At 34.9% G+C, this 13,096-nt stretch overlaps 2 protein-coding genes across 2 annotated transcripts in view; one reads left to right on the forward strand and one right to left on the reverse strand.

Annotated features, from left to right (window-relative positions):
• LOC148944878 (uncharacterized) overlaps nt 1–13,096 on the reverse strand; it is a 181,821-nt gene that overhangs the window by 92,547 nt on the left and 76,178 nt on the right. The window lies entirely within an intron of this gene.
• LOC148944879 (RNA-binding protein 38-like) overlaps nt 1–13,096 on the forward strand; it is an 80,129-nt gene that overhangs the window by 36,378 nt on the left and 30,655 nt on the right. Inside the window, exon 3 of the mRNA XM_089099276.1 lies at nt 10,821–11,063. Within this exon, the coding sequence (XP_088955402.1) occupies nt 10,821–11,063 (243 nt within the window). The remainder of the gene's footprint in view (nt 1–10,820; nt 11,064–13,096) is intronic.

The following is a 13,096-nucleotide window of genomic DNA, read 5'->3' on the forward strand; positions in this document are numbered from 1 at the left end:
GAATAAAATGGACAAAATCTAAGTATCAGAGTGACTAAATTCTATATCAACATCCTTTTCTTGGATACATAGGAAACAAAGACATAATCTAAGTGTCAGAGTGACTGTCAGAGTAACTTTTTCCTATGCATCCGAGAAATGGATGTTGATATAGAATTTAATCACTCTTATACTTAGATTTTGAGAAATTACTGTATTGTCTGTCTAGGAAGCGAGTTCAATCGATAATGAATGTTAATAAAGAATTTGTTCAATTTTTTTTTCCATAATTTCCTGAATTGAATTTATGTATTGTGTATCCAAGAGGTGAATTCAAGCAAGAGTTTGTTTCTTACTTACTTACTTACTAACAATTTTTTCATAATGCCATAATGACATATCCAACAACGGATGTTGATATAGAATTTATTCATTCTGATACCTAGATTTTGTCAATGTTATCCCATGTACGTGAGAAATGGATGTTGATATAGAATTTAATCAACCTGATACTTAGATTTTGTCAATTTTATCTGATATTTTATCCTATGTATCCGAGAAAAGGATACTGATATAGAATTTACTCACTCTGATACTTAGATTTTATCAATTTTATCTGACATATCCGATAAAGGATGTTGTTAAAGCATTTATTCATTCTGAAATTTAGATTTTGTCAATTTTATTTGATATATCTGACACAGGATGTTGATAAAAAAATATTCACTCTGACACTTAGATTCTGTCAATTTTATTCGATGTATCTGAAGAAAGATGTTGATAAATAAAATTTAATCACGATTAGATTTTGTAAACAATCAATTAGATTTGGTCAACTTTTTCCTATGTATCCGAGAAATGGATGTTGATATAGAATTTAATCACTCTTATGCTTACATTTTGTGAAATTGCTGTATTGTCTGTCTAGGAAGCGACTTCAATCGATAATGAATGTTAATAAAGAATTTATTCAATTTTTTTTTATAATTTCCTGAATTAAATTTCTGTATTGTGTATCCAAGAGGTGAATTCAAGAAAGAGTTTGTTACTTACTTACTTACTTACTTACTTGCTTACTTGCATTTTTTTCATAATGACATAATGACATATCCAACAACGGATGTTGATAAAGAATTTATTCATTCTGATACCTAGATTTTGACATTGTTATCCCATGTACCTGAGAAATGGATGTTGATATGGAATTTAATCAATCTGATACTTAGATTTTGTCAATTTTACCCGATATTTTAGCCTATATGTCCGAGAAAAGGATACTGATATAGAATTTCGTCACTCTGATACTTAGATTGTGTCAATTTTATCCGACATATCCGATAAAGGATGTTGTTAAAGCTTTTATTCATTCTGAAATTTAGATTTTGTCAATTTTATTTGATGTATCTGACAAAGGATGTTGATAAAAAAACTATTCACTCTGAAACTTAGATTCTGTAAATTTTATCCCAAGTATCTGACAAAAGATTTTGATAAGAAAAATTTATTCATTCTAACACTTAGATTTTGTCAGCTTTTTCCCATGTATTCGAGATAATATTATTGATATTGAGTATAGTCGATCTGAAACATTGGTCTTGTCAGTTGTATCCCATGTATTCGATAAAGGATTATTGATATAGAATTGAATCAAAGTGAGAGATGCTTAGATTTTGTCAATTTTATAATATATACACCACAAATGATGATGATGCTGCATTTAGAGGATGTTGATAAAGAATTAATTTACTCTAATACTTAGATTTTACCAATTTTATTCCTTTTATCCGAGAAAGGGATGTTGATTTAGAATTTAATCACTCTGATACTTAGATTTTATCCGAGATATCCAGCAAAGGATGCTAATGAAGCATTGAATCACTCTGATACTCAGATTTTGTCAATTTTATTCCATGTATCTGACAGATGATGTTGATAAAAAAATTATTCACTCTAAAACTTAGATTTTGTCAATTATATTGGATGTATCTGACAAAGGATGTTGATAAGAAAATTATTCACTCTGACACTTAGATTTTGTCAATTTTATCCGACATGTCAATTTGAACTGATATATCCGACAAATGATGTTGATAATGCATTTATTCACTCTGATACTTAGATTTTGTCTATTATATTCGATGTATCTGACAATAGATGTTGATATAAAAAATTTATTCACTCTGACGCTTAGATTTTTCAATTTTATCCCATGTATTCGAGAACGGGTTGTTGATACAAAATTTAATCAATCCGATACTTAGATTTTGTCAATTTTACCCCTTGTATTCGAGACAAGGTTGATGATATAGAATTCAATCAAACTGATACCAAAAACAAACTTAGAAAAATCAAGAGAATGTAATAGTGACAAGGTAAACCATAACAAAACACAACTGAAATATTCCAACTCTTGCATTTCAACGAAGGAAATTCAAAAATGAGCTTTGAAAAATCAATAGAATGTGACTGTGAAAAGGTAAACCATAGCAAAACAGTACTGAAACATTCCAACTCTTGCATTTCTACGACAGAAATCCAAACTGAACTTTGAAAAATCAAGAGAATGTAAGTGTGACAAGATAAACTACGATAAAACACTACTGAAATATTTAAACTCGCATTTTAACGACATAAATCTAAAAATTAACTTTAAAAAATCAAGAGAATATAACTGTGACAATGTAAACCATAACAAAACACTACTGAAATATTCAAACTCTTGCATTTCAACGACAGAAATCCAAAATGAACTTTGAAAAATCAAGAGAATGTAAGTGTGACAAGGTAAACCACGACAAAACACTACTGAAATATTCCAACTCTTGCATTTCAATGAAAGAAATCCCATCCACCAATATAAGAGTTGAATTTTTTCGGTACTCCAAAGAAATTTAATTCCTTACTGTCATTTCAAGTATGTTTCATCTCATTCGAAGACATGTAAAAAAAAGTTGAAAAATTATATCATGTTAAAAAAAAATAATAAAAAAAATATAAAAAAATGGGGGGGGGGGCAAAAATTTGGAGGGAGGGGGTGCCCTTCGAGTTTGGGGATAGGGGACCTTTAGGGGGTTGATGTCTCTGCTGGTTAGGGTCGTTGGTGTTTATGATCCTTGATGGTTGGTACTCACATACACCTTACTACTTGATTTGCAAGGATTTCTAAGGTTTGTTCTGAATTTCATTATTAAAATTCTTTTCTTGCCATCTACATTTCTCTTAGTATCAACTTTTTAGTATACTATAACGCTAAACTCTATTTTAAACTGACAAAGCTTCTCAAACGCCACTTTAGCATTACGCAGCGCTCAACGAATAGCAAAGTATATCAATTATTAAGTTTCTTTTTTTCCCATCTACATCTCTTTTAGTATCCGCTTTGTAGTATACTCTAACGCTCAACTCTATTTTGATCTGAAAAAACTATTCTAATAACACTAATGTATTATAAGGAGTACATCGAAGAAGTGAAGCTAGGTCAAGTCATAAGACCATTTTATCATCGTTAACCATTTCCATAGATTGATACTGTTCCAAATTTATAATAAATAAGGTGTGAATTAACATGCTCTTCAGGGTTACCTTAACTGCTAATCACTTTAACCCTTTTTTTTCTCCATCCTCATACGATCCAATTCGCAAATGTTATCTAGCTCTGTTTTTTTCCTATTATTCAAATAAGATCATTCGTACAATCCAATTCGCGAATCCCTTATCCCTTTTTTGCAAATGTCAATCAAACAATTCTGATTTTAGCATCCATGAAAACGTGGAGTTGAAACAAACTTGTGTAACAAGCCAGATTTCAAGAACCAATGGGGAATCCCCGCTTGTACTGCTCGATTTTTTGCAATGTGCAAGTGGAAGGAACATGCGTATTCTTGTACAGTTGATATCAATAGCAAAAACCCAGTCTGGTTGTCTTATACAACCTTGACTATACTCTCAAAACATGTTGGACCACTTTATAGGTTGCCAGCTTTTTTTTTAAATGTCCACGTGAAGCTACGCTGCATATTCTTGTGAAATTCCTTGTGCAATTGATATCAATAGCAAAAAAAAAACAGTCTAACTCTCTTATACAACCTTGACTATACTCTCAAAACATGTTTGACCACTTTATAGGTAAAGGTTTGCCAGCTTTTTGCAATGTCCACGTGAAACCACACTGTATATTCATGTACATGCTAGAGATAAGACAAATTATGCAAGCACCCGTCAAATCTGGACTGCCTATGGTGTAAGTTTTCATGTACGCTTCAAATCTTATACAAGCTTACTACTGGTGAGTCATATTTTCCAAAAGAAAGAAGTGGTGGAAACCAGCGCAAAGAAGTAAATAAAGAGTCTTTAAGGATGCACATCGAGTCCTATAAGCCTTGTGTCGCTCACTACCGCTGATACAATGCACCATATACTAGGTATATATCAAGAGAAACTTCAGTTAAAGATATGTGGGAAGATTTTCGGGAGCGATTCCTAGAAGAGAATTGTTCGTTGCGCAGTTACGGAGAGATGTTGAGAGCGATGAAGATCTCCAACAAAATGCCAAAGTCAGACGTGTGTGAGCATTGCGATGTTTTTAAGTTGAAGGATAGCGATGGCTCCGCAACAGATTTAGAAAAACAGGAGTATCAGTTTCATCGGCAAATGGCTGAATAGGCACGAATTCAGCTCCAGAGAGACGTGAAGGATAGCTTTGAACCAAAAACTTTGGTTTTCACTGTCAATATGCAAAAAGTTCTAATACTCCCAATAATGCCTGCTGTTAAGAGTCTTTTTTCATGAGCCACCTAGTATGTTTCAGCAAAATGTTTGTGCTTGCAAAAAGCCGAACCACAGGGTCGGCTCCTCTTCGAGCCTATTGTATTGTCTGGCACGAGGCAACTTACGGAAGAAGTGCAGACGCAGTTGCTTCAGCTTATCATGCACTTATTGACGAGCATAGGGACATAGATGAATTCGTATTCTATGCCGACAACTTTAGTGGACAAAACAAAAATTACATTCTGTTTTCTATGCTAGTGTGAATTTCGAACGAACCCTGGGCACCCGCCGAGATCACCATCAAGTGTTTGACGAAAGGTCATACTCATATGTCTGCCGATGGACTCCATGGACTTATCGAGGCTAAAATTAGGAAGAACAGAAATGTTGAGGACTTTGGCGCTTTGAAGAAGCCGATGGAAGATTCCAGGGAAAATACTCTCGTCAGGGAGCTTTGCATCAGTGACTTTCGCGAGACGAAAAGCGAAAAGTCCTCCAAAAAGAAGAAAGATAACCAACCAGTGCTGCAACAGAAAATAGTTGAAGTTGTGTTAAAAAAAGGTGAATCCTCTATGTTTTATCGTGAGGATTATGATTAGGAGCTTATCTCTTACGATTTCCTTACAGTTGCAGTGAAGAAAGAACTTGGTAAAGGATTGCCGAAGTCTCTGAAACAACCGAGGGGAATAAATGCCTCGAAAAAAGGTGAGATCATGACAAAGCTGGTACCACACATGAGAGACCAGAGAATTCTGGAAAAAGATACCAACGGAAGACAAAGCATCAGCTGATCTCACTTTTGAGGGATGTGAAAAACAAGATGGACTGTAATAATGTTTGCTTTTTTGAGTTCCTAAAAGTTTAATTGAAGTCGAATGTTGTTCCTGTTTTCTGGTCAGTTTCCAAATAACCGAACAATCCTTTTATACGTTCTTTTGCATTAAAATAGTTGAAGTTATGGTTTTGAGAATGCGATACATAGGAGAAGTTTCTGCACGATTTTGACCCCTGCTTTCTGCGTTTCACAGGCGTGGGTGTCATCAGAGAGGGTAGTTTTCAACATGATCTATTCAGTGAGTAAGAAAAAAAATGTCGGTATAAAAGTTTAATAGCTGAAAACATTGTCAAAAGTTTAATTTTTTTGCATTTAAGTTTAAACGGCAAAATGGCACATACCTCCTTTTGGTCTGCCGAAAAACACGACAAAAGGCGATAAGTGACAAAAGTGCCAAAAGTAAATGGAAAGTTGGATTTTTGAAAGCACCACGTGATTCAGCGCGGAAAATTACGCTCATGTTCAGAAATGATTCCCAGCAATTTATTTTCCTAGTTTTAAATTGGGTTATTTGTTTAAAACGTTTTTCGCGTCTCCTGTAAAATTTACAAAATTTCACTTACCGCCTTTGGTTTGCCACAGCCGTTCTGGTTACTATGGGCCGTGATTCACTCTTTACTAGGTTGCAGTTATCGCTGCTGAGATGATTTTTTTAGGCCACTGTCCAACATGTGTCGGGTCCTCAAGATTCGACGGTCCTTCGCTTCCTTCAACTTGGTACTCTGAAGTTGTATTGGGATTAGGAGGTGGTATAAATTTCTCATTGAAGATTTTTTTTTTTTTTTTTCTTTTTTTTTCTTTACAACAAAGCTTGTTCATGAAAGCTGTAGGATTCCACAGTAGCATATTTGAATTTGGTACAAACGATTCCCACTTCTGAACCCAGACCACGTTCGACCAAAACGTTTCTAACGGTTGTCTCGACCTTTTCAAAAATCGGAGCTCGATCTTCTGCTGTCGTAATTTACTTCAGAAGCTACCCTTCGCTCTTTTTGTTCTCTTCTTCTCTCCCCTTCGTGCCGTCCCCACCCCCCTAGTTACGCCACTGTAAGGAACATTCTGCAGTAATACTTTCGACTGTTTAGAAGAAAAAGGGGTTAATCTTTCGAAGTGAAAGAAAAATAAATGGGACCCTGATATTAAAAATAATATTTCTATCCCTTGGAGATGGAATTATTTAAATAAATGATAAAAAAAAACTAATTGAAAGTTTGACAAACCGCATCAGCATGAAAAGATTTTGGAATTTCATGAAATATATATGAAATTAAGCCAAAATTTAAAAGATTTTGAGATAATAAGTAGGAGAATCTGAAGCCCCCACCCCACCTATGGGCATGGGACTTGCAATAATTGACTAAGGACACCTAGTCGAATTGGTTAATTTAAGGCCTTGTTCTGACATTGTTAGTCATAGACAAAAAATTTACTAACGCGATTCAATAAATAGTTTCAAGCCTTTTTTTTGCTAAGCTCTCAAAATGTTTAGACCAAAAAATGATGGTTAAGTTCCGGTACTCTTATCCGCAAGCCACCGGATATGCCATCATAGATCAGATAAAGACTATTTTTAAAAGAGTGATGTTCAATATAAGGGTCACCCACTTTCAAAAATTGTGTACACGGGGTGAACGTTGCTGGAAGTGTGCCAAGTATGGTGTTGAGTTTGCTACGATATGGTTTGATGGAAGTGTGCCAGGTGGGGTGGAGCAAGTGGCCTTCCAGGTCATGAACCAGGCGGCGGAATGTGGGTGGCCCTCGGTTTAAAGTTAATTTAAAGTTCGGTTCTCAGTCCAGAGACTACAGGAAACTTGTAAGAAACTTATGATAATCTTCAAAGGGGCAAATTAGAATATCCATATAGGTCAGATGGACAAAGCGACAAAGTCAAACACCTACGCATTAATTGATTTTGGTTGTCCCATTATTATGGGGGAGGGGGATTGAGAAACAATAAATCTACTAGACTTCACGAAAATACAGAAATTTAAGGAAGCCGTTATCGTGTCGAGACTTTTTGGAGGGAACACCAGTTAGGAGATCATCCAGTTGTATATGTTCCTAGTCAGGCGGCTTTAGTGAGCCAGCATTTAATTAAATGGTTATCTTGCAGAAAATATATATTAAACTGAATGTCTGCATCATATTTGCATGGCATTAAGCTAAAATGAAAGACAGGCATAATGTTAAAATTTCGACCATTGATAGTGAGAAGACAGGAAACATCCTCTGTATCAATGGTAAAATACAAGCTGCTGACTTGTGCATTATGCGGTTAATGGGGTAAACAAAATGGCTAAGAAAAGCATTGATTTTATTTTGGGAATTATTATATCTCGAAGACTCTTTTTGAACGTATTTGATTAATAGTACGGACTATCAACCTTATGCTTGAGCCTAGTATTGTCACTATTTTCCTAGGGGACACTGGAAGGGGGTTGCAGTGGCACCAAGTTACGAAAATAAATTGGCGGCAAGGATTTTGTTGGAGTTTTGTTTTAATCAAAATATGAAACAAGGAATTTTAAAAATATGGGTGGATGGTATTTCGGATTTCTTATAGTGAAGATAAAGAAAATTTCAAAATTTGGGGGAATGCCCCTAATGTGTGCCTCTTCATTGGCTTCAATTCCAAAAATATACGGGGAAATAAATTTATTTTCAAAATTTAGGGGGTGGCAGTTGTGTTGTTTTTCAGTGGAATTGCCCCCAAATTTTTTTTTCAATAAAAACATCAAAAAAATTATTTTTCAAATACTGGGAGGAGTAAAAAATTGGGAGGGAGCAAATACCCTATCTCCTTAGATGTCGCCACTGCGCTATTGGGTGGAAGTAGAGTTGCTCCTTTTTAACTGTCTCGTTTTTTATGGTGATTCAAAATATATAAAATTCATTAACTTTAATGTTGCCTATCAAAAGCTACAAGCCTGAAAAAATTTGCTAAATTTTCAGAAAAGCGGGAAACATTTCCAAAATGTCAAGAGATCTATTGTATGTAGGCGATTGCATCGAACCAAGGGTCCTAGAAGATCGAAAGAGGGCTCATTTGAACAGAAATAAAAATTCTAGTGGTCTTTTCAAGTGACCAAAAAGACCGGAGGGCAACTATTCCTTCCCCTCTTACGCCTTTGAGATGGCCATTAGATTCAGCGTATTTGAAAGATCTAAGAAATATGCCTTTGGGGATGAGTTGATCCCCCATAGTCCCTGTGGAAAGGACTATAAGTTACGGGATTTGCCCCATGTTCGTACACACTAATTTTTACAGGGAAATTATACGATTTTTTTGGGGGGGGGGGGGGGATATTAATAGGGGAGCGAAGTTTCTGGGATAAACCTCCTAGGGGAAATTTTACACGGAGGGGGGATATTTTCTGGCTTGAAAACGGTCAGAAATTAAATTAAGAAAACAAGTTTTTTTGTTAACCGAAACTAAGGAGCAAGACTTAAACTTAGAACGAGCATAAATTATTCCATATATCTGGGGAGGATGCCCCTTTCACGACCCTTGCCCTTTACGCTAAAGTAGCTTAAAGGGCTGTTGAATTCGAATGAAAAGTAATTTTTAAGGACTTGAAGACTTTGGTGTAAAGAGTGAGGAGTCGGGGAAGAGGCAGCCACCCTCATATTCGGAATAACTTCTGTTCGTTTTAAATTTTAATGTTTAGCCTTATTTTCAGTTAAAAAACTTGAATTAAATATATGTCAATGACGATTCAAACCAAAGACTTGGTATGGTTTGATGTTTGATCACCCTACAAATTTAGAAGATAATACTAATGCACCTTGAAATACTAATGACCGAAAAGGCATAAATAAATTGTTAATAGATAACCCTCTCCCCATACCCCCTATACCCATAAGAATTATGGGTATAGTCTGGTCGATTCTTTAGCTTGGTTAGAAATAACCATCTGAAAGTCTGACGTGCCATATTAGTATTAGCAGTTCGTTTATGATCTTTTTACCATTGACAAAAAAAAAAAAAAAAAAAAAAAAAAAAAAAAAAAAAAAGACGACAAACTATTAGCCTCAATACAAATCTTTGGAGAATACAAGTAGCATCTTCGATCATGCTAATTTTATTGGTATAAAGTTCAATGCTTTTAAACGAGAAATGGTAATGTTCTAATTTTCTTGTAGTTAAAACAAATTAAATGAGAAATCGAAATAAAAAAGTTATAAAATTGCTAATGGATATTCAGGGTCCTACATAATTCTGCTCAGCGCTTAAGTGCCTTCATGGATTTGGCTGCTATAAAAGCAAGGTCACAGTCAGGGGTGCCTGTTCGGGCGTGAGGGCGATTGATCCCTTATATTTCCCCCATAGGCTTTGAAAAGTATCTTTTCTTGGTATTGAGGGAAGGTGTAACAAATTTGATGGCCCGAATTTGAATTCGATTGAATCGAATTCGATTCAACCCACCCTCTTAAAAAATAAAATAAAAACAATGTGAATGGCCCTGGGCAAATCACCCTGTCCCAGGGAAGTTCTTCCATTATTGCACTTTTCTAATCAGTTTGGAGCTTTGGGTGAGTATATTATGTTTGGTGTGTGTATTATACGGTAAACACTCAAGTTTACGCTGTGTTAAGTTCGAGAACAAACCGGTTTCTTCGCTAGTTTCTTTCGGCTTATTGAGACAAGACAAAGACAAGTGACAGAATAGATGGGAAATATATAATTTGGGCTATATATTTGTACATTAGGGGGAGGGGGTAAATTATTTGGACAGTGTAAAGTTGGAAAACAATCTTATTTCATAATATGCAGAATAATTATACCTAACACATTTGGCATGCAGAACCCATATAATTTACCCCCCCCCCAGACTCCTAATGTAAAAATATGTAGCCCAGATTTGTTTCTAAAGTATTATATTTTCATTATATTTTATGATATTTCACTAGGATTGAGCGTCAAAGAAACAAGTTCTAATTAAATGAAGCACTTGTGTGTTTGCCGTATAATACAAAAATACCTTGTGTTTTGCCCTATCACACGATTACGGTTTTACTTTTTATTCATAATTTCTTATGTTTGTTTATATATTTTATTATTTACAGTGTATAGCATTTCTAAGGCATTTCTATAATCACCTTAGCTCCTCCCATCACGTATTTTGTGCTCTGCGCTGCCCATGCTGGATTCATAAAAAAAAATTAGTCGCCATCGTACCTTGTTCAGAGAAAGGTAGAATAGTTCGAATTTTGTTGAAACTATCTGTGATATTTGTAGGCGAAAATGCTTATGCCTGGAGCTCCACTTCAAGCTCTCACCCCTGTATCGACTCCAGGATCTCCATCAGATTTACCAGGACTTTCTCAAAAGGATACAACTTTTACAAAAATATTTGTGGGAGGTCTACCTTATCATACAACTGATCAGAGTTTGAGGTCTCATTTTGAAGTTTATGGTGATATAGAAGAGGCAGTGGTTATTACAGATAGACAGACTGGAAAATCGAGAGGATATGGATTCGTAAGTCTCTCTGTTTCATGAATGTTTATCTGGTAAATTTTTCGCAAATCATATTATTGACTTACGAATAAAGTGAATATACCACTTAAGCCCTTTTGAGAATTTAAGCTCTTTTGAGGGACACCCACCGCATGGCTAATATGGGAGTAAAGTTCATTTGTGATGCAAATGGGTGTTATATTGAGATTGAGGATGCAATTCTAGGTAAATATTTACACATTAGGGGGGGGGGGTATATGTTCTATGAATATATAGGCTCTAAGAAATTCATGAATTGCTTAGAAAAACTAGAAAAAGAAGTGAAGATAATGGCTCTCGGTAAATATCTACCAAATCATATTATTGAGTTAGGACTAAAGTGAATACACCATTCGATGCCTTTTTTTATGCTGATTACGAATATAATAAGCATTTCTATCGGAAATGGATTTCAGATCCCCCTCCATATATATGCGAATTCAGGGTTAGGTTAGGTTGGGTTAGGTATAGCCTATATAGGGGGGGGGGGGCTGAAATTCAAGGTATATATTTGCAAATTAGGGGGGTGAGGGGAAAGTTTAAACTTACCTCTCATTTACATCAGAAATAAAATTTACCCCCACCCCCTATATATACCCTGAATTGGTATATATAGGGGCGGGGGCTAAAATTCATTTCCGACTAAAATGATTATTACATTCGTAAAGAGCATAAAAAAAGGCATCGAGTGGTATATTCGGTAAAATTCTACTTTAGCTACTTTTGGCTATATTGGAAAGAGGTTAGGTTAGGATTTGTCAAAATTTCAATAGGTGTAGGGAAATTTCAGGAGCCTCCAGAGGCAGAAAGGGTGGAGATAGGTACTTCAAAATACTTTCCCGGGACATACTTTAGCCTGTAGACCTATCCCCGAAAGTTTCTTTTTTCTAACTTAACCCCTTTCCAAAATAGCCAAAAGTAGCTAAAGTAGCATTTTACCGTATATTCACTTTATTCGTAAGTCAATAATATGATTTGGTAGAAATTTCCCGGAAGGAGTACCTGAAAAATTTATCGTTACAATTTTCATTTATCCAACTTAATTGTGGAAAATCAGTGTTTGTGGATTAAAAAAAGGATTTATTATGAAACAGTAAGTTTAAAACAGATGTTTTAAGCATTTTTACACCCTATATATTTTTATATTTTTGTCATTTTCAAGAGCTCAAAAAGGGCTTAATATGAATTTCCGATGAAAGTGACTATTATGTTTGTAAAGAGCATAAAAAAGGCATCGAGTGATATACGGTATTCACTTTATTCTAAGTCAATAATATGATTTGCGAAAAAGTTACCGTTTATCTATTCAAGAATATATAAACTTGAAGGGGAGGGGGAGGTGTGTTTTTTATTATTTTCCTAGGGCATATAACCTAATGGTTGGTTATTTGTGAAGGAGATATGATAAACAATTGAAATTAGTGGTCTACCATTAGATTTGTTGCAAGTCTAGAATTGGGACTGTTGAGAAGAAACGTGAAAAAAAATTTACTTCATAATAGGCTATGCAGAATAATTGTAGTTAATGTATTTGGAATGCGCTTCCAATATACTTCCCCCACCCCTCCTAAAGTGCAAATATGTACTATGTTTTTTTTTTATTTCGTCAGCGTTAATTCAATTTATGGGTATATGGGGTGAAACAAGAGTGATGCATGCAAAATACATGGGAAATACATAATTTGGGCTATATATTTTCATATTAGGAGGGGGGGGGGTGGTAAAGTTGGAAGCACATTCAAAATGTGTTATCTTCATTTTTTCTGTATATAGCCTAATAAAGTAAGAATTGTTTTCTTAATTTATTTAATTCTCAATGGCCCCAATTTTAGACTTATGCCCGCTTTTCTGACAGTGCACCCTTCCTCCCCGGCTGATGTTACTAAATATAGCCCTAAAATATGCCTATATAAAAAAGAAAACAAAGGACAAGTACCAAATTCTTGGTAAGTTGTATAATATGCATGCTTTTCTATTAACCAAGGTATCTTGTTTCAAGGATATTTTATTCACAT

The sequence above is a fragment of the Artemia sp. Qi Xiang Cuo genome, chromosome 13 (assembly GCF_049724085.1).
Source record: "Artemia sp. Qi Xiang Cuo chromosome 13, ASM4972408v1, whole genome shotgun sequence".
In the NCBI taxonomy this organism is placed as follows: Eukaryota; Metazoa; Arthropoda; class Branchiopoda; order Anostraca; family Artemiidae; genus Artemia; species Artemia sp. Qi Xiang Cuo.